General features: G+C 37.4%; 4 protein-coding genes across 6 annotated transcripts; 2 read left to right on the top strand and 2 right to left on the bottom strand.

Moving 5' to 3' along the window:
• The first annotated feature begins 4,208 nt into the window (after window positions 1-4,208).
• On the top strand, window positions 4,209-9,008 carry LOC119692073. Its single transcript, XM_038111310.2, has 2 exons — window positions 4,209-5,453; window positions 8,516-9,008. Exons 1-2 carry the CDS (start codon window positions 4,464-4,466, stop codon window positions 8,531-8,533), a joined length of 1,008 nt encoding a protein of 335 aa, XP_037967238.2. The 5' UTR covers window positions 4,209-4,463; the 3' UTR covers window positions 8,534-9,008.
• A 6,992-nt stretch (window positions 9,009-16,000) lies between these two features.
• LOC119690490 (GTPase Era, mitochondrial) lies at window positions 16,001-19,117 on the bottom strand. Its single transcript, XM_038105705.2, has 5 exons — window positions 18,783-19,117; window positions 17,843-17,967; window positions 17,580-17,754; window positions 16,566-16,760; window positions 16,001-16,427 (listed from the first exon to the last, which is right to left on the bottom strand). The coding sequence occupies exons 1-5, from the start codon at window positions 18,966-18,968 to the stop codon at window positions 16,062-16,064; spliced, it is 1,047 nt and encodes a 348-aa protein (XP_037961633.2). The 5' UTR covers window positions 18,969-19,117; the 3' UTR covers window positions 16,001-16,061.
• A 474-nt stretch (window positions 19,118-19,591) lies between these two features.
• LOC119694933 (histone-lysine N-methyltransferase 2C) lies at window positions 19,592-23,717 on the top strand. 3 transcript variants are annotated; one of them, XM_038122591.2, is made up of 6 exons: window positions 19,592-19,752; window positions 19,859-20,107; window positions 20,214-20,518; window positions 20,713-21,288; window positions 21,372-21,710; window positions 23,406-23,717. In XM_038122591.2, the coding sequence occupies exons 2-6, from the start codon at window positions 19,861-19,863 to the stop codon at window positions 23,550-23,552; spliced, it is 1,614 nt and encodes a 537-aa protein (XP_037978519.2). In that variant the 5' UTR covers window positions 19,592-19,752; window positions 19,859-19,860; the 3' UTR covers window positions 23,553-23,717. The 3 variants fall into 3 exon arrangements, with proteins under 3 accessions (XP_037978519.2, XP_037978518.2, XP_037978520.2); XM_038122590.2 differs by having other exon boundaries at window positions 20,211-20,518; XM_038122592.2 differs by lacking the exon at window positions 19,592-19,752 and having other exon boundaries at window positions 19,970-20,107; window positions 20,194-20,518.
• On the bottom strand, window positions 23,661-24,910 carry LOC119694934 (mpv17-like protein 2). The gene is made up of 3 exons (XM_038122593.2): window positions 24,509-24,910; window positions 24,126-24,364; window positions 23,661-23,866 (listed from the first exon to the last, which is right to left on the bottom strand). Exons 1-3 carry the CDS (start codon window positions 24,735-24,737, stop codon window positions 23,723-23,725), a joined length of 612 nt encoding a protein of 203 aa, XP_037978521.2. The 5' UTR covers window positions 24,738-24,910; the 3' UTR covers window positions 23,661-23,722.
• Between the last annotated feature and the right edge of the window lie 237 nt (window positions 24,911-25,147).

Raw genomic sequence — 25,147 nt, 5'->3', positions numbered from 1 at the left:
AACATTTTCTAAACCAGTGAATCAGTCATCCCTCACTAGTACTTCACTCGAGACGTGTTTACTTTTCGCTAGAAAGATTTCCCTTCAAATAAATTTCCGTGTTGCTGTTTATTCGACAATGTTTACACTAAAATCCTTTTTAGCTACGTTAGAAATTCCGTTTGTATTTTTTCTCTGATTTTCGAGTGCTTTTGTTTTCCCGATGTAAATAAAACGACCCTCTTTCTGTAATTGGTTTTTTGAAACGAAGTAGTGTGTTGTAACGAGTTTTAGGTTGTATTTAATTAAAGCGAGTCCTGACGGAAGAATCCTCCATCCTCGCACCGCAAACTAACTGAAAACATGTCTTACGTTCCGTGCATTCCTTGTGTATACGCAATTATGTACGTAGGTTCACCCGACAGTAAACATTAAATAATAGCTTCGATACTTCCTAAATGGCTATTCAAACCAAACTAGCGAACAGTGGCAGCCAATCTACTGCGACCTCAAATCTCGATTCAAAATCGCTCGGTGCGAGAACTCTATTCTACAACTAAGTGCCTACCTATAGGTCATTAAAGCCGTCTGCTCAACTCCATTAATTTCTCTCTCGTAGATATAATAGTGCCGAATAAAGACTCTTCACTTGTGTTTCCCAAATGGGCTATTAAGTTACGAATGGTTGGACTATAATGTGTCATACATACCCGAGTCCGCGTTGTTCTATGGCGTCATATGACGACACGACGACCGGGTGGTATAGTTGTCAGAACGTTGGCTATATTGCTGAAGGTTTCGAGTCAAGTCCGAAGCCCGATATTTGTGGCTTACGTTATTGACTTCTCCTTTTTGGCCAGACCTACAAAAATCCTTTCGATGACGATCGGATAATGATAAAATAAACATATTGTTATAAATCAAGTCATCCGAGGAAAGGTTTTATTGGCATGAATTTTCTGAATCTGAAGCGGAAAAGCAGTGGCTACAAGGCTGAACGTTGAGGATACGTAGCCCATTTTAGGAAGCCATTTTATGAAACAAAAAGTTTATGTTTATGCAAAAGCATTCCTCGCTGGGTTATGGGCGCGCGATAGTTCGCGTATGTCCGTAAATGTGCTCTTCCGAGCTGTTATTTCCATTAAAACGCTTATCTTCAAGATTCATGGCCAGTCCTGGGAAAAATTATGGTCGTTAAAGAAATTGAATACCCTTTACTCATGCTCGAACTTTACCGACCTCACCCCTTTGGCTTAATATTTTATATGTTGAACTTTACGAACGTTGTTGAAAGACTTCTCATGATTTCTATTGACTTTTCTTTAATTGTTCCATAAGCAGAGTGTTGCTTAGTGGTATAGTCAGTCAAAAGGACACGTGACCAACAAACGTCACTATGTAGAATAAAATCTTTATTTATAATAACCACCTGAGTCACCCTCCTTTAGCATACCCTGTATTGATTGACCAATCTGATATGAAGGATCTGACTGAAACCATAGCAGGTATATTCCTAAAATATATGCTTACATCTACATAGGTAACCAGTAGGGTAACCTTTTCACAGAGGATATCGGGAAACTTTAGTATCGAAGTGTTGAAGCAGGCACGAGTACAACTGTTCAAGTAAAGTTGAAATCGTAACAGGCCAAACTTACTGCGCTCCCGTAAGCATACATTTTGAACAGGTACCCTGTAGGCAACTTGAGAATTTTTAGAACTCTACACAAGTTGTACCTATTGCTTTCTTCATGAAAACTTATTGATATCAAAATTCGCCGAAGTAAATAAATAAATATGTGTATAATATACATCTCACACACGGCCATCCGACCCCAAGCTAGGCAGAACCTGTGTTATGGGTGTGGGACAGCTGATATATCTACACAAATACATAGATAGATAGATACTAAATATAAATATCAACACCCAAGACCCGAGTACACATACCTGTGTTTAAACAAATATTTGCCCCAGCCGGGAATCGAACCCGGGACCTTCGGCTCAGTAGTCAGGGTCACTAACCACTACGCCATTCGGTCGTCAAGTAGGTATAGGTGCTATTACAAGTTACAAGTTTGCCACAAATACCTACCTACCTACATAAAGTATGAGTAGCTTTGCTACGATAAGGCTACGAGATTCGTAGTACGTAAGTACATAGTTAAATTGCGTAGCAATAAGATTTAATGGAAATACAATTAAAACTAATGGTTTCATTTAGAAACTAATTAGCATTTTCTAATAAGAATAAACAGATGTTTTGTGATTATTGTATAACTATTTATACACTTTTAAAAACCTGTAAATATATTATGTACCTAATATCGTATACATAACTTTATTTAGAATTCATCATGTTCTATGAATAACGGTTGGAGGTCTCTGAACTGGGCCAAGATCGGAAAAAAGTTCTTGGTTCCGCTAAAGAGTTTGGAAATACATAGTAAGTAATTAACTATTTAAACCTAAAATATGTCTCAATTTAGTTAATTTCTTCTTATCCTCCTCTCCTTTAGATACGTATACTCGTAACATGGACGTGAAAAGTTTATAAAGAAGATGTCGACGAAGCGGTCTCCGGTTGGCAGGTTTAATATGAGAATATGTCGACCCCTGCGATAGCTCCGCGCTGCATGAGCCATGCACTCCCCGCTTTATTACCGCGCGGCCCTGCGGCGATAACCCCACTGGAAATATCGACGACTTTGGAAACCCAATAAAGACTGACGGCTTTTATGGACGCACAGACTTACTTACCCTATGTAAATCGAGGTCACCGAAACAAAGTTTTCAAGTAAACAACGAATAAACTGTCGCGGAAAGAAAATAAATTCAGTATTAAAAATGTCGCTCTATAAACCTCGATCGCATGGAAACATCGTCCACAAATCAACTTAATCCTATTCAAGGAAAAGAAGAGGGCAGCTACGTACAATGACGTTCCGATGTCGGGCAGAGTTCGGGTTCCGTACAATTACACTCGTTACCATTTTATGAAGCTTTTCAGCTTTAAAATCCACGATTATTATTTTGGCCACGCTTCACTTCCATTTCGAATTTTTACGATTGCTTTTGTCGAGTTTTTACTGGTGAGTCGGGGAAGGAAAAAGCATTCGTTTGAGTAGATTTAATCTAAAGTTTTGATGATACAACTTTTGAGTGTCGGACCGTAACATGTATATTCAATAATAATAATTTTATCGTTTCGGTCGTAATGGAGGCGGCACCCGCGCGGAGAAGGATTGTTCCGCGATGTAGTTGCAGCGCTACTGTTGATAGACTTCGTGACTTCATTCCGCATGAATTCGTACGAGATGCATTCCCGCTGTACCTATATTGTAGCCATTTGATTATTTATGCAAACCAAAGTTAGTTCAACACGTTCAACACCTATGTCTGCGGGACAGATTCTGATATTTTCACGGCAGTTTCAATGTTTATCTTTCCTGATGACCATAATACCTAATGTAAATATGAAATATTTACGAAAGCTAAACTTTTCATATATTTTTGACCCTTAGTAGCTTTTTATGTGTTGGAATATTAATTTTTACCTCCCTCTTTGATTGTTGTATTCGTATATACATGTTTCGAAGCAACTGTGCATACCAGTTAGATATACAAGGTGTTGTTAAAGTGGTGTAGTATAAGCCGTAATAGGGCGAACTTTTTTAACACGCTTTACAGTTAGGTACCCATAAACATCGCTAAATGTCACAAGGGCTACATATCGCGATCCGCTTGCTGCAGGTACCTTAGAACATAAAGTACCTAGATATAATAGCGTACCGCGTCCTTTCATTTACTGTAGGTAGCTCGCTGTAGTTGAGCATTGTTACTCATACAGAACTAGACTATCTTCGCTACCACGTAATTACAAACTTCAGATCCGGTTGCAGCAGGAAGCCGCTCAGAACTTTATTTAGCCAGATTATTTATTCAAGTTGGCGTGGCGAGGTGGGTTGATTTATCTCCTAAAAGCAATATAAAGTTGAGGGCGTTTTAGCGCGCGTATGTGGCTAAGCACACACTAAGTTGTTGAACGTGACAGTGCACATGTGGTGGAATTTTCGGCTCACACTAAGTGCAGGAGGGTTACTCTTGCCTGAGAAAAAATAAACGAACGAGATCTGTCATGCAATCGGTACGCCAGCAGCGCTCCTAAACTTCGTGTTTCGTAAGCGAGTGACCCCAGCAGGCCGGCTGTCGCGTCGCCGGCCTCTGTCGGTATGTGTAATATGAATGTAGGAGGGTAGGTCTTGCGCTTATCAATAAACGATCAGTCTAAGCTTGAACGCGTGTTTCACTTGACTCCTTTACATGGCGCAGCCGGTTTAAGTTAAATTTAATACGGTTAAATACAGTATATTATTTACGTACAGATCTTCGTTATACTGTAGATAGTAAATAAAAAATAACTGTAGTGCAATATACCTATAGTTCGGAGTGAGTGACAAATAATCTAACACCGTAGTAACAAAATGGAGTCCGCATTTGTACCTCCGCCGCCTTTTCATTTTATGAACAATTTGGACAATATTACTAGCGGAAATTTATCATCGTCGTGGACAAAGTGGAAAAACTCGTTTATAATTTATAGTGAAGCGTGTGAGTTTCACACTAAGGACCCGAAAGTGCAAATTAGTATTTTACTACACGTGATTGGAGAACAATGCCGTGAAGTGTATGAACAGTTTAATGAAACTTTCAAGGACACAGCCACCTTACTTAAAAAGTTTGATTCATTTTTTTTGCCGAAAAAGAATCTAACAATAGAAAGACATAAGTTTTTCACCAGGAGTCAAAGCGAAACTGAGTCAATAGAACAATATGCATTCGAGTTGAAGAAAATTGCTGCAAGTTGTGAATTTAAAGACTTATGTGATGACTTAATCAAGGACAGGCTAATATGTGGTATCCGTGAAGTAGCCTTAAGAGAAAGGTTGTTACGTGAGCCCGAATTAACGTTAAAAAAGTCGTTAGAAATATGCAACTTGGCACAAATATCCAGACTACAGGCAGTAACAATCAAACAGGAAAGTACGGAACATCGAGCTTTCGCTATTGATCAGCAGTATGGTGGGTCTATGAGGAACACCGAGGAGCAGGGGCAGGCGTACTGGGTGTCGTCAGGACGAGGACAGCGCGCGCCGGGTCGCGGTGCCGCGGCCGGCTGGTCACGCGGCGCTCGCATGCGACCCCGTGCGCCGCCGCCGCCGCCGCCGCCGCCGCGGGCGCGCTGGGCCGGAGCCCGGCCACTCCACTTCCAACCCGATGGACACCAACGGTTTAACCAACGTAGTTACAGTGATCGGCCAAATGAAAGTGTTAAGTGTCATTCGTGTGGTATATCACATGACAAAGATAAGTGTCCGGCATTTGGTAGGCAGTGTTTCAAGTGTAACAACTACAATCACTATTCACGGATGTGTAATGTTTACGAGATGTGCGTAGAGGAGTCTCCTAATGAGGTAATCTATTGTTTGAATAAATCACATAGCGATTGGTCTGCTGTTATCTGTATTAATGAGTGTGAGATACGTTTTAAGTTAGACACAGGTGCGGATGTTAATGTTTTGCCTCGTAGGTATTTACAAGATATAGGGTTATCAGAAACTAATCTTTTGAAATCGTGCATAAAAATAAGGGGATATTCAGGCGGAGATATAAAAGTAGTTGGTAGTTGCAATCAGAAAGTAACGTACAAGGGCATGGAGTATATTCTCGAGTTTATCATTGCTGATGTAGATTCTCCACCTATATTAGGGCGCTATTCTTGTGAGGAAATGAATATGGTCCACTTAGTATCAACAGTAACAAAAAGTATGAGCGAAGAATATAGAACAAGTATTTTAAATGAGTTTTCTGATGTTTTTGAAGGGTTAGGCTGTATGCCAGGTGAGCATAAAATACAGGTTAATCCAAATATTAAGCCTGTAGTTCATGCACCAAGAAAATTGCCGCTTGCCTTGAAGGATAAAATAAAAATAAAGTTAGATGATATGGTACGTCAGGGAATAATCGCCAAAGTTGAGGGACCCACTGACTGGGTCAGCAGTATGACAGTAGCAAGGAAAGCTGACGGTGATTTGAGAATCTGTTTAGATCCGAAAGATCTAAACAAAGCTATTAGGCGTGAACATTTTAGGTTACCTACATTGGATGAAATCACAGTAAAATTAGCAGGATCAAAATTCTATAGTACTGTAGATGCAAAACAAGGATTTTGGCAACAAAAATTGAGTAATGACTGTACAGATCTTTGTACATTCAATACAGCTTACGGAAGGTACAAGTTCTTACGTTTGCCGTACGGTATTACGTCAGCATCGGAAGTTTTCCATAAAAAAATGTACGAACATTTTGATGACATACAGGGTGTTTGTTTATTTGTTGATGACTTGCTTATCTACGCTGATTCAAAAGAAGAACACGATAAGAGATTAAGAAAAGTATTACAAAGATGTAGGGATATAAATTTAAAACTTAATAAAAATAAATGTAAATTTTGTCTGACAGAAATAAAGTATCTCGGACACATTATATCTGAAAGTGGAATTTATCCTGATGAGTCTAGGATATCAGCCATAAAAAATATGCCTCAACCGAATAATGTGAAAGATTTAGAAAGATTTTTGGGCCTTATAAATTATGTAGGCAGTTTTATACCTAACTTATCGGAAAAAACAAGTGTTCTCAGAGAGTTATTGCAAAAAAACATTCAATGGAATTGGTCTTTTGAACATGAACAAGCTTTTAATGTTTTAAAAAAATGTTTAACGGATGTACCAGTGTTACAGTTTTATGACTTAGATAAATCTGTAGTTATCTCGGTAGACGCAAGTAAGGATGGGCTAGGTGTTTGTCTTATGCAAAATAATTTACCGGTTTGTTATGCGTCAAGATCGCTAACGAAAGCGGAGCAAGCTTATGCTCAAATTGAGAAAGAATTATTGGCATGTGTTTTCGCCTGTGAAAAATTTTACTCTTACATCTACGGTAGGAGTGATGTAGTAATTGAAACTGACCATAAACCACTTGTGAGTATCATTTCTAAGCCAATAGTATGTGCGCCAGCCAGACTGCAAAGAATGTTGTTACGTTTGCAGCCATATAGCTTTAGGTTGGTTTATAAGCCCGGCAAGTATTTATTTATTGCCGATACGTTGTCGCGCGCGGTGGAGCCCGGGAGCGGCGAGCCCCCGGCGCCGCGCGACGACCTGGAGGCGCAGGCGCAGGTGTGCGCCGTCGCACTGTGCAATCCGCTCACTGACACTCATTTTATGCAGATCCAAAAAGAGACGCAAAACGATTCTGAATTGCAAAAATTAATAGAATATATAAAAAATGGCTGGCCGGATCATAAACAAGGTATTAGTGATGAAATTATGCCGTATTGGAATTTTCGCGATGATCTAACATTATCTTATGGATTAGTATGGAAGGGACAAAGAATAATTATACCAAAATCAATGAGAACTGAGTTATTACACAAAGTACATGTAGGTCATTTAGGGCTAGAGAAATGCAAACTAAGGATACGAGAAACAATGTTTTGGCCCAACATTAACTCACAATTAGAGGATCTAATTAAGAATTGCCAGGCATGTCTCACATTCAAAAATGAAAATTCACGGGAGACTCTCATACCGCATCCAGTGCCGACGCGAGCGTGGTCAAAAGTAGGAGCCGATATCTTTCATTTTGAGCGGTCTAGTTATCTATTAGTAGTAGATTATTTTAGCAAGTTTGTAGAAGTAATACAATTGCTCAACTTGACGTCCGAACATGTTATTGAACAATTAAAAATAATTTTTAGTAGGCAGGGCATTCCAGAAACCTGTATGACAGATAACGGACCAGAATTTAGCTCCTCCAGCTTTACAAAATTTTCAAGAGAATGGAATTTTAATCATGTGACGTCATCACCACGGTATCCTCAGTCTAATGGACAAACAGAAAGATTTGTACAAACAATAAAAAATATTCTAAAAAAGACGAGATATGACGGCTCGGATTTTAGACTAGCATTATTAGAGTTACTAAATACCCCAATTAGTAGTACGTTAGCATCTCCTTCGGAGTTATTGAACAGTAGAAAATTAAGGAGTGTTATACCGTGCACACCAAACCTTCTTATTCCGAAGATACATAAAAATGTTAAAAGTGAATTAGAAATTCGACAGCAAAAACAAAAGAAACATTATGATAAAAGGGCGCGTGATATGTTATCTTTGAAAGTGGGACAAAAGGTAAAAGTACGTATAAATAAAAGTTGGCAAAATGCAATAGTCAGGGCATTGCGAGGAACAAGGTCATATGTAATTGATGTACAGGGTGGTGGTACCTTGATAAGAAATAGACGCCACTTATTGATAGACTCGGAGCATAGACGCGACCGCGAACCAGCTGATTTCACTACTCAGTCAATGACCTTGCCGTATGATGACATAGTAGTAGCTGAAAATCCCCCTGTAAACGTATCTCACTCTCACAATGTGGCTGGTACTCAACGTGTGACTCGTTTTGGCAGGACCGTGAGGCCGCCTGACCGCTGGGGCTATTAGTCAACAACAATGGCATAATATAAGTACCTACACCTACTTTGTCTGTAAGCATAAGATATTTATCACAATAAAGTAATTCACGCTACTTATATACCTACCTATGATTTTGTTAGATATTTGTAATAGTTATAATATATGTATTCTATAATTATGGTGTTAAATTGTATAAAACATCGCCCTATAAAAACTAATATACTTAATAATACAATGAATTATTGGCTACTTACTTTGTTATCGCTAGGCTAACAATGCTAAGTAAAATAAATATGTAATAGTAATTTTGTTTGTTAGTCTATTAACTAGTAAATAAGTTACTATAAATGTCATTTATATAAAATAATGCCGGATTGATTATTACTTGTTATTGTTATCTTTCAATTTAAACATTCAATCTAAGATCTAGGCACTTAGTACTTACCTATATCAACTACATTTGTTTTTTTTTTGTGAAAATATTTGTACTTACTCTCTAATTTTTAATTGGAAAGAATTCTGACATTTTATAAGTGATGCTACCAAAAAAGTTCTTTACCGAAAAAAGGAAAAATTGCGATCCATTTCTGGGCAATAATTTTTTCTTAATATTTTTATACAAAAAGATAAATCTAAATATTTACTTGCTCAAGTAAACTAATACAAAAATAACAAATATTTCAATATAATAGCTGTTCCCGCGAGCTTCGCTTCGCCTTAATAAGTTTTCCCGTGGGAATTCCGCGATAAAAAGTAACATATGTGTTAATCCAGGGTGTCAGCTAACTCCATTCCAAATTTCATTAAAATCGGTTCAGCCGTTTTGACGTGAAGAAATAACAAACATACAAACGTACATACATACATACATACACACATACACTTACAAACTTTCGCATTTATAATATGAAGTAGGATCACGACTCACGACCAATGTATCGAATTAATTTTAATTGCTTTATTTTATTCTTTAGCATGGCATCACTTCCTACTAAATTCAGGGATAATAAACCTTTTTAATCAATTTCAAAAAAAGATTGTCTATTCGGTAAGTACATATATTTTCGGTATGTATGTAAGATTATTGGAACTGCACCATATTGACATATGACAATATATTAGGGCTAATAAACAAATATTCAAAATTTTATAAATGTTTATGTACCTCTGTATGTTTATATGCTTGTTGGTATGTATGTCCACGCATATCTCCGAAACGATTGATCCGATTGTCACTATTCTTTTTGAGGGTTCCGTACCTCAAAAGGAAAAAAAGGAACCCTTATAGGATCACACTTTGTTGTTACCACCTTTTTTCTCGGAAACGGGTAAAGATATCAAGCTGATATTTCGTATAGATGTACATAATTATGATGAAATTAAAAGGAAAACTACCTCAGGTAATTAAGTAGACTTGTACGGAACACTCAGTGCGCGAGTCTAACTGGCTCAGTCGCGTAAGCGCCCGCTTCTCAAGCAAGAGATGCGGGTTCGAATCTGAGCGCTGACATGTAGGTAACAATGAGTTCTTTGAATTTAAGTACAATGTATACCATCGCTCTTACGGAGAAGGAAAACACCTAGATATGTGAACCCACCAACACCGCAGTGGACCAGCGTGGTGGGAAATGGTCCAAGCTTAGGAAGGCAGTATGGAGATGCTGGAAGCGCTTCCCCATGGCAAAGGGAGGATCCTCCGACCGTAGGAACCAAGTGTAGGTTCATCAAAATCGGTTAGTGAGTTTTCAAGATATGGACGTGGAAGTGCTATGATGTGATACTTTATGGTGATAGCTATCACCAAAGAGGTTTAGGCCACAGCCATAAACGTCGCCACGCGAAGCTTTTGTATGGGAACGATTTGTAGCGTGTGGCCGCCACCGGCGACAACCGTGTGCGGCGAGTCCATATAAAATGTACAAAAATGATAGGAAATATGCCAGTGGCGGCGTTTTGTGGTTTGTGGCCGGTGGCCCGTGTGCGGGGAGCCTTATGAGATATATTTTTTCTGAGGTCAATGACTGTCACGATGCATCTGTCACATTGACTGATTTTCATTCGACTTCTTTGAATGCTCGAATGCGCTAATATGTTCTCAGTCTCAGTGTAATTTGCTTCTATTTCTTGTCTACATCATGTTATATTTGTTAAGTTTCTGTTAGGTTTTTCCTTGTTGACTTTTCGCGTTGTGATCGTTTGTTGATTTTTATAAACGTTATGGAGCCACAACCTGCTGGCCCTTCCCGGGAAACAGCCCCAACTGACAGAGCACAAGAGTCAGACTTTCTCTCTCCCAGAAAAAAGCGTCCTCGTGGTTCTTTTTCGCCAAACGAAAAGACCATCATTCTAAATATTTACAAATATAATATAGAAAATTGGCCGGAATCAACTGATTAGAGTGCAAAGGAATGTGCTAAAAAGACTTCCGAGATGATTGGCGTGAGTCTGTCAAGTGTCTATAAAATTATGAAAGAATATAAAGACACAAAAGAGTTTCAGAAACCGAAAAAGAGTGGTTCGCAACTATCTTTCATACATAAATTTGATGACTTTACTTTTACGACAATTCGACGAAAGATTCACGCGTTTTTTTACAGGAACGAAATTCCGACTATTGCAAATTTTTCACCTCTATCCAAATACGAACGCAACATCGGCCTGACATCGGCGTACTACGGCTACCGTTTCAAAAAGAATTACTAGTTGTTTTTAGATATATTTTCTACGACAGCGATAATTATATAAGATAATTGAGATTATCTTTAATTGTATTTTTCACTGTTTGTGATATATTTAGGTACGGTAATTATTTCTCACCGTAGGTAAATCCCCTTTTAATTTGGAGTGCCGCACTTAATAAAATGGATACAGGGACTAAAAAAAATATATTATAGTCTCAGATGTATCAAAATGTAAGTACTATTTTATTTTAAGATCATTAATGTACACTTGATGGCAATAAAATATTTGATTTGATTTGATTTGATTTGATGTCCAGACTCGTATTGAAAAAGTGCCCAGCCCAAAAAGGTTTGTGATCTCTGATTTGTCTAAAATTGATAACTGTCAGAATTCCGTAAGATTACTAATTACAGTGTATACTGTATGCATGTACCTTCTTAATATACCTAAACTAAATATTCAATTGATTATGATGTGTAATATTGAATAGGTATTTTTCTTGCATGTTTTTCTTTTTTTTCTCTTACATGAATTTTGTGACTAGCATAATCAAGTTTACTTACTTACTAAGTTTTTTTTTGAGGGGGTTGTCGGTATGTGTAATATGAATGTAGGAGGGTAGGTCTTGCGCTTATCAATAAACGATCAGTCTAAGCTTGAACGCGTGTTTCACTTGACTCCTTTACAGCCTCCACTGCACTCGTGACCGTCATGAGATGACTCGGGGGTTATTGAGCGCTCATTCGATGTGCAGTAATCGTGGAACAATTCGAAAATGGGGGCTAAAGGCTGACGCAGCTGAGATTTATATAAATAGGCTTTCTATAGGTGTAAAAAGATTATGTTGGGAAAGTAACTAGATATACTTACACTAATACATATGTAGGTCAAGAGTGTAATAAAAATTGTAACTCAAAGCTAGTACACGTACATTTACAGGTACAAGTTGACTAATTTTACTGTGGCGATAATAATAAACTGAAACACTAGGTACTTCGTTTCCTAAACCGTGGGCATAATCGACAAACCCGAGTAAATACAAGTGCCGATTCAATGTGGTTTGATAGATTTTTAAGTGGAACATAACAATCGAGCGTCAAGTGCTTGAAAGCTTCACTTTTGGAGCGATTTCAGCACTTTTCATCATGGCGGCGGTCGGTAAGCGGTTTCATACCATTGTTGCCACACGCTGGCATGTGCACGATATGACATCTCGGCTTCTTCTTTGTGTAAAATCAATAACGATATTCACTTCATCGTTTGATGACATAGTATAGTATATAGGTATCTTGGGAGAAATTAATAACGGAACGGAAAGGTCCAGGAAACTAGACTGAAAAGAGTAAGTACCTATTTTTAAGTAGCTTTAACTTTTAGAGCAGATGTTCAGTATACACTAACAGCTGGGCAGGTAGAGGTAGGTACCTATAGGTACTTCTGTACATGAGTATACTCAACTCATACATGTACCGTAACAATGTTCATAATTTAAAAAAAAACGATCATGAAGTTAATTAAAATATCAAAAGTAAAGCAAGACTGACGCGAACAATTCTAGATAATTATATTTCCCGTATTACGCAAACAGTTGCGAAATACAGAAAATACCCTGCAAATTAATAACGATATCCCGTGTACAATCGGCGTCATGTGTCGTTGCGGAGCTCGTTACGGCTGTTAACATTTAGCACAATAATATCGAGAGCGGCTGAGTGCGTGATTGTACCAACAGTGAAAATAAACAGGAGAAAATCAGGAGTGCTCTCACAGTATGGTGGTCGATACTCGCTGCGGACATCTGTCGACTGAAAGGATTGTTCAGCGCAGAACAAACACATATCAGCGCCATTACTATCTGCGATGGAGAGCAACACATGTAACTCCTGAGAGGATTGTGCGCAAGTGGGGCAAATACTCTTACCGCTCACATTCTATACACGCTCCTAGGTAAGTGTGTTTACTTACTTTAGGTGGGTGGGTACTACTTGGTACTAAACCTACTAGTTACCAAAATTAAGTACGTCTCAGGTAAGAAATTGTACCAATCTCTACATAGATCGCTTTCGTCATCGAGTGGTCAGTCACCAAACAGATACACACTTACACAGATACGTTAAACTTATAACACCTCTCTTTTTCCATTCGCGGTTAAAAATACAACTAGATTGTGCAACGTGCCGGCTACTTAGGTAGGTACCAACTGTGTTCTTTTCTCCGTGTTTTGTTGGAATTGCATTATTTAATTGAATGTAATTCATTCTACGATCCCTAGAATACGAGGTAGAAATAGCTACGTATCTTTGTTGGGCACTCTTCTCTGATACCGTAGTGGGACATTAATAGAAATATAGGTATGTACAGTGGGCTGCAAAGAAATCTGAACAACTTTCAGTAGCAATCTCACTCTAATCGATGCTATTATACTTACCTACCTCCATAAAAAATAGTTAGATTTAGGTAATACCTAAGTATTATCATCGTTTATTATCGTGAAATTACCGTATACTGCTAGTCATAGGACCCAATGAGCTTCACAAGACTTCGTCTTCATCATCTTACCAAAAAATATCTATCATTTTGAAATCAAATTTGAATATGACTACATACGGAGCTTTAAAAGGCAACTCAACTCGAAAAGATAGTACCTAAATCTCGCGAACGATGAAGATTTAACTAAATGCTATTCTGTGACACAATAAAAGAATAAGGAAGTGTGGACAAAGAAACGGTATAACGGCAGTGCGAGCTATCTACCGACTGAAAACCTTATTTATTACCTGGTGTACACTTTTCTCCTTTCGAAAAACACCGTAAAACTATAGGCTTCGCAAACGAAAATCTACCTTTCCTTATCGAGCTAAGATCTTATTTTATTCGAACAAAATACCTTTTAAGACTTTGTTTCGCGAGATTTAAGGTAATGTCTGTGAAAACAACGCCGAACAACACCTTTAAAAGAATAATAGTTTAAATGTCCCATTCATTCGCAAATTCACCGCTTGTCTAAAGGATTTCTTGTTTGTTCTATAAAGTTTTAACTCTCGGTTCTGTTTTGTTATTTTAATTAAAGGGGTGATAATTATGTTAATTAAATATTTGTAGCTATAAACGCATAAAGTACCTTTATACCTATATATAGACGGCTGAATGGTGAAGTGGTTAGTGGCCCTGACTGCTATGCCGAAGGTCCCGGGTTCTATTCCCGGCTGAGGCAGATATTTGTATAAAAGACAGATATTTGTACTCGGGTCTTGGGTGTTGATATATATATATATATATTTTTATTTTTATTTATTACACAATGAAAGTACAATTTTGTACGATCATAAGATTTAGCATGTATCTACATATCTATGTATTAGTGTAGATATATCAGCTGTCCGATACCCATAACACAGGCTCTGCCTAGCTTGGGGTCGGATGGCCGTGTCTGAGATGTCCCCACATATTTATTTATTATATTGTATGAAGGTAACTAAGTACATACTAACTAATATTATAAATGCGAAAGTAACTGTGTCTGTCTGTCTGGTACTCTTTTACGCCAAAACTACTGAACGGATTTGAATTAAATTTGGTAGACTTACATATGGTTTAGGCCCTGAGAAAGAACATAGGCTACTTTTTATCCCGGAATTCCCACGGGAAAACTTTTTAAGGCGAAGCGAAGCTCGCGGGACTAGCTAGTAGTTATTATTTTCTACCTATTAGTCCTCGTCATGTCGATAGGATAGTGATACCGATCGTCATTCTAATACATACGACGCGACGTCAGTTTCAGAAATTACAAAGAATGATTGCTCTATTTTTTTTGGTTTTGGCTCTTATTTTTTGGAAAGTTGCCGTGTCGGACTCTGGGCTATCGGCCACACGTCAAAATATTAACCAGCTAGACTGCCATAAGGCGTCGTCCTAGTCCGAAGCTGAGCCACCTCAACATCAACAGTCAAATTATTTGGAAGAAAGTGGGAAGAAATCAATGCGGGTTTGAATCAAACCAAAATGAAAAATTAGTCGCTGAATAAGCTGTAAGTATGCAATATTACATACATTCATGTGTGGATCCATACCAACCCCTAATGACCAGTGGCGGTGCGTGGAAATGGACAAAACAATATGAAAAGTAAGGGCATGTATACCTTGAGAGACCAGGCCCTACACATGATACAATAGAATACATAACAGTAAATTAAATGCATTTACCGCGGCGACAACAGTGTGGACCCAAGTTTGGGGCCGCGCCACACATAAACTGTTAACTGTAAACAAGTCTTAACAAACTTGTGCGGTTAGGTTAAGTTGCAGACAGTCTCTTTAAACTTCTAGAAGATTCTATTGTTATAGGTAAGTGTATTACTGCCCAGACTTTATGTTCGTTGACATTTTCTGAGTTAAATCTTTTTGTTTGTAGTATTTACATTATTACTTAGGTATATTTGTCTCGATTTAAGGCATTGATTTTTATTATGTAGGCCCCCAACACAAGATTTTTAAGACAGGTAGGTATTGCATTTGTACAGATACTGATGTTTCCATTTCGGATATCGAAAATAATTATCATGAAACGACCAACACTTGTGCAACCAAGAGTTAAATAAAATAAACATCACCAGCCAATAATTTACTGTCTACTGCTGCATATTATAGCACCTAAAGTCTCGATTTCGAATATTCCCAGAAGTCGTAGAACTAAAGAAGTTCCGAATGACTACTGCATGCTGAATGCATATTTTATCTTCTTCTTCTACTCGACTCATGAACATAAACCTTAAGTTTCAAAAACAAAAACCAGAAACTAACTTTATAAATAAATACATTGTATTGAAAAAACTATCTACACTTACAAAAACTAAATAACTAATCCTTTTTAGGCGAAACAGACAGCTTAATATCAATGGAAACAGATTTCTTAAACAAATCAATCAAATCTTGCCTTACATGCGACTTGATCTGCTGTAGCCTGCCGCCGCCGGCGCCGCTGATCAGCCGCATCAGGCGCTCCGAAGGACATTCTACTGACACGTAACTAATAATTCTATCCTCCTCTTCCACTTCCTCATAATACTCCAACTGTATTTTGAGATTGTATGGAATCTCCTGGTGTAGGAAGTCGAGGAATTTCGCGCGAACCGCCTCCTCTATGAGTTTCTCTGGAGCTTGGTCGGTCCAATCCTCGGGTGAGTACTGAAGGCTGGCTGGCTTTGCGTTGTTCATCAGGTATTCCTAGAGAAATAAATAAAGCAAATACTTTAATACAGAATACAATATTATTCATTAATTACTGATGTTTGCTAATATCTTATTACAATGATTACAGATTGATATTATAGTTCTTAGAATAAAGAATAAGTAGGTATAAACCTTTATTTCTGCTACACCATCTCCTTTCAGGGCTGACACAAGAAAAACGTCAGAGAATTTGCTATAGCCAGTTTCAATTTTCTTACTATCTTTTTCTTTATTCTTTGGTCCTGGTATAGGGTTGCCAGCTATCACTCCATTTGTAAGATTTCTTATTATTGATAGTAATTGCTTCTTAGATTTCAATATATCAACCTGTAACAAAATATTCAATTAGTTGTAAGTATTTCATTAGTTGTGTGAGGTGCACATTATTTTAATCCGAAAAAGGTTTAATAATTTATGTTTTTTACTTAGCTAAGGAGGTATACTTAACTAGAAAGAACACAAAAAAATATTTCCTAGTTTCTAGTACCTACTTAATACGATTTTTTCCCTGAACGTCGCTTCCCATAATGTCGCTCCTCAACAGACGTCTTACCTGCATTCCCATTACATCGCTCTTCATCTTACTGTTAGTCCCAGAATGTCGCGCTAACTTGTGGTACAGTCATGGTTAGTCTTTTTCAAACAATATTTTTTAAGATTGCTTAAAATTGTTTTTATATTTTTGCAACACCCTGTATATATTTTATACAGGGTGTTGCAAAAAGGGTAATACTACAAAATTCGTGAAAAAAAAAGTTCATTTTCCATAGAAACTTAGTTGACGTGACTTCTTACTATGGAGAATGACTTTTTTTTCGCAAATTTTGAAATTCTGATTTCCTCTGTGATGTTTTGATAAGTAAGTGTACCTATATAATATGTATACAGTATTTAAAATATAAAATAAGAGATCAATTGCGTTATTTATTTGTTTTGTATTTCTAATTATTATACATTTTTTTTAATTCTGACTCTGACAGTACTGATTCTAACCATAAATGTGGCGCGGTGTGCCGGGAACCACTGTGAACCGAGGAGCAAAGCAACATTATGGGAAGCGACGTTAAGGGAAAAATTCCTACACAGTCATAGTTTTTAAATGTGCAGAAACATAGTATCAGGGCATTAATTTATATTAAATATTACCTTGTTTAAAATCAAAAAGGCTGGTATGTCTTCTACAAGGTTCAGTATGGAGAGGACATCTTTATGAAGGGCATCTTTGGTCCATCGGTTGGACACATCGTGGACCACTCCAATGACATCGGCACACTTAAGACTCTTGTGGCAGGAGGCTATCATGGAAATTGGCAAATTGTATCTGAAACATTAGAGAAAATCAAAATAACAGAATTAGAGTATGGTACTGAAATTGTGGAATAATCTCAATGGATAATTCTAATCCTTACTTTTTTTGCTCCTTTTCTGATACAACTCCTGGAGTGTCCAAAAATATTATTTGTGTGTCATTTTGAAAACACATGGCTCTGACCATTTTTGTTGTAGTGTGGACTTTATTTGAAGCTGCACATATCTGAAAAAGTATGTGATAATTTATTTATATCATAATTATATTATTCAAGACTTACTTATGTTATTGAGTTATTGGTAAAGTTAGGTTATGTGATTTACTATGGGATATCATCTGTCCTACTGGTCTAACTGGATGAGGAGGACAGGGACTGAGATGTTGCTGATAAGGCTATATATTGATGAATATATTGGGTGATATATTATTTATTTATTTATTTAACTCTTTATTGTACAGATATTACAAATAAAAGTACAAAGGGTGGACTTAACGCTAAAAGCATTTTCTGCCAGTCAACCCGCAGGAGGTACAGGAAAAAATAGGTAATAAGGTGTACAAAAAAAGAATTTAAAAAAAAGGAAAAGAATAGTAAACCTAAGTCACTTAATATTATACCTAATTAACCTATATACAAATATACCGATACATACAATATATTATACATAATATATATACATAAGAATATCTAATACATACATAATAATATATACCTATAAAATATACTTAAGCGGTTCAGGAGAAGCGGTCTATTTATCTAACTTGCTAAGGTAGTAAGCACGAGTCAAACATTTAAACACGTTGCGAGAAGGTGCACTTCTAATATTGTGAGGAAGATTGTTCCATAATCGTACAGCCGTGACCGCGAAGGAATCGGACATAAAGCCAGAATGGAAGGAGGGCAGAGCTAAGAGTAAATTGTGAGAGGATCGTAAATGCTTGGAGTGGGTATCTGAGAGAAATGTGAACATAATGTGATAATGGCTAATGTTAAGATTTTCATTTCATACTTTATATTTTAGTTTAACTTAAATACTTACTTTCCTGTCAACAATGTTATTTATTAAAGTACTCTTTCCTGAATTAGGAGATCCGATTATAGCCACATTCACAACTTTTCCTCTTATAGCTTTAGAAACCTGTTTGGGTTCAGATGAATAAAACACTGCCCGTACTATTGCGGACTTAAAACAAGTAAAACGTAAGGAAACCAAGGATACTGCCATTTTTTATTGTTCGTGTTACATTTAATTTTAAATCATACTCATTAACTCATTATGGGTTTCAAATTCAAAGAAATCTTCAACAAAATAATGAAATAAATTCCGACAATAACCTCAAATTTAAAAGAAAACAAATCAATGTCAGTGTCAAATAAAAAACACAGATTAATAAAAGTTATCACAGTATCATGCTCCGTGTTGCGTGAACACACTAGCGGACGCGACTTAAGGCGCCGACAAATTAGCGGACTGTCCCAAAAGACCGTGCACACTATCAGTCGCGACTGTCAGCCACGTCCGTAATCCGCGTCCGCTAGTGTGTCGGCGTTTTTATTCTATGCTACAATAAACGGGATCAACGGCAACGGAGTCCATTCTGGAATAAAATTTTATTCTCCTATTTTTAGATTGTGATTCTGAGATCCCTTTCGGACGTCTGTGTCGTTCAGCTTTCAGACGCCCGAGAGCGATCGCACGAACTGTCCCAAAAGACCGTGCACACTATCAGTCGCGGCTGACAGCCGCGTTCGTAATCGTAAGCCACGTCCGCCAGTGTGTCGGCGCTTAATACTTGTTCTGAGCATTGTGTAGTCTGTACAGATTTCTACCCTTCACTATTTTTTCTTTCTATTTATCTGTGTCCATTGCTTCTCGCTTATACCTACTTACAATTTTTTGAATTTATTTAGTTTATTATTTTGTAGAGGATACAGAAACTTGCCGTTTCTTTCATTTTTATTCACGTGTCAGCTAGTGAAATCAATTCCACCGGCATGATTTACTATAGGTATGTATTTACCGGAACAGGGAAATGTTCATACAAAAATAACTTATTTTTCTACAGCATTTTACTGAACAAATCCCATTAATTAATATAATTTGTATTCTTTTAGACATGTCAAACATAAAGCATAAGAATAATATATTAGCTACTATTGATCAACTACGTGAAAGGAAGTCTCGTCCTGATATAAATAGAATTTGCAAGTTTATGCTCAAGTGTTACAAAGTATCGCCAAAAGATACAAAAGCTGATCTTAGACGTTGCGTCAGAGAGAAGAGTATTTTAAAAGTTGACTATAAGGATAATGTAAGTTACAGGAACGCTGCTAAGTGGAGAAAGAGGGCATATAAATCAACAGGTAGGATGAATTTTACGATTATTTTTATACTTAGCCTAAGTAACTGAGGTTCCTGCTTTTAACACCTTCTATGTAGCTTTTTGAAGACTCGCTTTTCCTTCAGCAGACATGGCTTCTACTACAAATGCATCCGGTGAGAGAAGAATAATAACTTCAGCCATCGCTACACTTATCTACAAGGACCAGAGTTATCTAGAGAATGGCATAGCCTTTGAAGATCTAGTCAAATCTGCTGCATCACAAGAGTCAAAATATTCAAAGAAGCAACTGGAAAATATAATTAACAAGGAGCTATCATCAGGTAGTTTAGTTAAGCTGCCAAATGGAAACCTGGCTCTGGGCCCCGCAGACCATGACGGAGACAGCTGTGACAGTTTTAGATTTGAGTACAATGCTGACTCTAATACAAAGGTAAGTTTGACTGTGTTTTATAATATAGGTACTTTATACACTGTTGTATATTGCTTCTTATAATCTAGTATGTTAAAGGAATAATATTATTTTACATCATGATCAGTTGTAATGAGGCCTTTGAATATAGTAGTACACTAAACAGGCTAAATAAAAAAATATTTGTATGATCATGAGACCAAATCTTTTTTCAGATGACTTCTTCAGCAAATTCATCTGCCAGATCATCCCCCCAACGGGTCAGGGGTCGCCCAAAAAAGAATAGAGGATCCAACAGCAGCTCATCAAAGAATGTAAGCAGCAGCACCAGTCATGGAGTCCGCGTCGGAGAGCGCCGTAAAATGGCTAAGAAAGTATTTGATCCCTCAGACAACAATGTACCCAGCAAAAAGAAGAGGGGTCGTCCAGTCGGATCACTAAACAAAAGTACATTGAAGAAGAGATTGATATCTCAAAACAAAGATGACAAAGAAGACACTCCTTTTTCTGAGAGTCAACACTCCCTTGATGCAAGTGCTGACGAGATGGAAGCTGAAGCTGAAGCAGAAGAGACTATGGCAACAGAAACATCTGGTGGTGTTTGTTCTGTGTGCCTAGTACAGAAGCCAAAAGGATCCAATGATAAAATGGTTGAATGTCGAGACTGCAGCAACAAAGCTCACCTGAACTGTCTTCAGTCAGGCTCAGGGATTTTGAAGCTCAGACCAGACAGCACATGGCAATGCCCACATTGCAAAACCTGTGTGGTTTGCTGTGAAACTAATGATGCGGTAAGCTTTTATCTTACATTATTTATGACAAAACATTTAATCATTATAAATTCACTTTAATGATTTTACTTACTTTATTACAGGGTGTGCTTACTGTGTGCACAATATGTTCTGATGCGTACCATGCGCTGTGTCACTCCCCGCGCATTCCAGAACGTCTGAAAGCATGGGACCAATGGGAATGTAACAATTGCCTGGAATCAAGGCCAACTGTTGTCGGATCTCCAGCCATTATCAATAGAAGTTCGCCTACTATTGATCCATTTTTGAAGCCACATGAAATTGATAGAAGCTCAGCTAAAGCAGCTGATGAAACCCCAATAGATACAAAAATACCTGATATTAGTGACTGGACTAGCTCAGATGTTTATGACTACTTTATGGAACATTTCCCTGAAGCTGCTCCAATTTTAAAACAACAGGTAAGTTAAATTTCATATAGGTATGTATATTTGTCCAGAATTCATTTTGTCACATTGTACATTCATCATGACCCATCATGTCCTCACTGCGGGGGCACGGTCTCCCTCCAATTAAGGAATGCTTTACCTAGTCACATTGTACATCAATAATATATATTTTTTTTTTTTGTATTCACTGTAACATTGCAATCGGTCTTGAGTGACCATAAGCAGTTGTTTGGAGAGTGTTGATGACGTTTTAGGCACTCCCTCCCATCGTTGGGTTGCCTTCTTATTCAACTGGTCCTAGACCGTCCCAAATGTGCTTTCTTTTCAGCCTTCTTATTGGAATACAACTGGTGAGGTCAGTAGCCAGCTTGTTGGGGTGAACAGCAATCCTATCTCTGTAGGCTCTTGACAGGTTTTCCACTTCCGCTTTAACCATGGGCATTTGTAAGTACTCATGGACCTCATCAATTTTAGTGAACCATGGTGCATGGGCTATGGTTTTTAGAACACTGTTTTGGAACCGCTGCATTATTGCGATGTTGGAGGTTTTTGCTGATCCCCACAGTTGTATTCCATAGGTCCAAACAGGTTTTAATACAGCCTTGTATATTAACAGTTTGTTGTTAACTGATAGTTTTGACTGTCTCCCAAGTAACCATGACAGTGACCGATACTTTTGGTTCAGCTCGTCTCTCTTCTTCTGAATGTGAGTTTTCCAGATCTGCTTCCTGTCCAAATGGAATCCAAGGTATTTCACAACCGTCTGATGAGGCAGAACTTCACCTCCAAGTTTTACAGGAGGACAGTTGTCACGTCTAAGAGTGAAAGTGATGTGGTTAGATTTGGCTGCACTTGCCTTGATCTTCCATCTTTTCATCCAGTTATGGACCTGGTCAAGATGACTTTGTACAGTTTTTGAAGCTGATACGGGGTCTTTGTCCGATGCCAGGATGGCAGTATCATCGGCAAATGTGGCAGTTACAATATTTCCAGATTCTGGGACGTCAGCTGTATAAATTAGGTACAGTGCTGGACCCAGTACTGACCCTTGTGGTACTCCAGCCTTTACCTCATGAAGAGATGACATTCCCTCATTTATCTTCACATAAAAAATGCGGTCTTCTATGTAGGATTTCAGCAGTTGATACAAATTGTGAGGAAGCCATAATTTTAATTTGTATAGGAGTCCAGCATGCCAGACCTTATCGAACGCTTGTTGCACGTCAAGGAATACCCCTGAACAGTACTCTTTTCTTTCTAGGGTGTGCCTGATGTGATCGCATACTCTGTGTACCTGTTCAATTGTAGAGTGCTTCCTTCTAAAGCCAAACTGGTGCTGTGGTATTATCCTGTTATCCTCGAGCCATCGGTTAAGCCGTTGGCTGATGACTTTTTCGAATAATTTCGATAGCAAGGGCAGAAGGCTGATTGGTCGATATGATGAGGTTTGATGGGGTGGTTTTCCAGCTTTCAGGATCATAGTTATTTGAGAGACTTTCCACTGGCTAGGAAAATATCCAATCCTAAACATACTGTTAAAAAGTGTTGTCAGAAAAACCAGCACTTTTGTTGGGAGTTGCTGTAAGACTTCAGCAGTGATGAGGTCGTATCCTGGTGCCTTTTTCAGCTGTAGTTCTCTTATGATTCCCCTTAGCTTAATAATAAATTAACTTTTCATATTTACTATAATTATGTTTTCTGTTTCAGGACTTTGATGGGCAAGCACTAAGTATGGCACGCAGAGCTGATATAGTAAGGGGGCTGGGGTTGCCACTGGGCCCAGCACTGGCCTTGTACAGGATTGTAGTCAAACTGCAGACAAGGAAGGATGACTGGACTATGTGTTGGGGTTGATGTAGATACATACTAGGGCCAAAGTGTTTTTTAAGTGCGTTAAGTTAGTAGTACAAAAGTATGATAGTGTTTTTTCTAGATAATTAAGAGGTAAATGAAAAATTTGAAGTTATAATAAGTTATCTATTTGCTAAGCTAATAAATAAGTCACATATTTACAATTTCCATGTTCACTTTTCTTTAAAATCATGTTTCATGTATGATAAAAATACATTAAATATCATTGTAGCAAAATTTATATAAAATACCCTGTATCTTGATGGCAGAAAGTAAAAGTTAATGAACTGCACAGGAGGCCAAAATATACAATCTCCCTGGAACAAAAATAAGTACATTATACATAGGTACTTGACTTTAGAAAATACGATTCTTTGTTAAGTTTTGTTGCAAAAAGCAGAAAAACCTTAATTACTACAATAGTTATAAACATTTCGAAAAGCAATGCAACAATTTTATTAATATCTTGATTTCAGGTGTTACCATAAAATTTTATTAATTTATTGATTCTGACATTGCTTTTTGTTATGAAATGAACTGATGTCATAATGTATTGTACTTTATTTGTATACTTACCAAGTAAACATAAACAAACTTCTCTCGTAACTCACTAACAACTTTATATGTATTCTTTCCTTCCAAATATCCGATACCCAGGAAAAACAGTATGATAGTGCCAGGTGATGCAAATAATTGGTCAAAGAATATTTTTTGCATCGCTGTGAGAAATGTTGCCTTGGGTATGAACTTGTCTAAATATAGATAATAATAGTGGTGCATAGGACCAAGTGCAGTTCCAACAATACACATCCTTGCTGAAAATAAATTAAGTAAGTACTTATAAGAAATCATAAATCAAGCAAGTTATTAGATAACTACCTAACTACTGTAATTTGATTGAATACAAATTTTATCTGTATTCAATATAAAATTTCAACATAAAAATAAATATATCTGACCTGATCTAGCCCAATCATATCTGCGATCTAGCAAACCCCTTCGATACTCAATTTCTTGCTGTATGAGATCTCCAAATAACATAAATATACCAGAGCTGACACTGTTTGTAATTAACAAATTTTTAGTAAAGAAATACTGTAAACTGCGATTGTACAATGATTTCTTTCGTACAGTCTGCGACACAACCGGTACTATTTGCCTTAACCTTAGGCAACTTACTGAAAACATATCTAGGTATTCTTGACTACAGTATAACCTAAAAAGCTATGAATATTTGTATTTATTCATAAATTATGTAATTTACAGCTAACACTATTAGGTACATGTTTCTAATACTGAACAAATAATTAAGAAATTCTTCAGTCATCACATCATGGTCAACACAACATTTTCTGAATGAATCAGTGTCAGATTGACACTGAAATTGTCAATTTTGATTTGGATTTGATTTTGTCATTCGTCAATATTGTCATTGACAGCTGTTTTCGACCACAGACGCAATATTCTGTAAACTACCTTCGTATGTGTACGGTGTACCGTACACGAACAAAGAAAAAAGGCTGTCTGTAAAGCAAGGAATACAACTGCTGAAAATTCATCGAAGCATCGAAACTCGCTAGAGTTAGTGTGTTCTGTGA

The sequence above is a fragment of the Plutella xylostella genome, chromosome 22, assembly GCF_932276165.1.
Source record: "Plutella xylostella chromosome 22, ilPluXylo3.1, whole genome shotgun sequence".
Lineage (NCBI taxonomy): Eukaryota > Metazoa > Arthropoda > Insecta > Lepidoptera > Plutellidae > Plutella > Plutella xylostella.
This window is presented reverse-complemented; position numbering and strand designations above follow the sequence as displayed.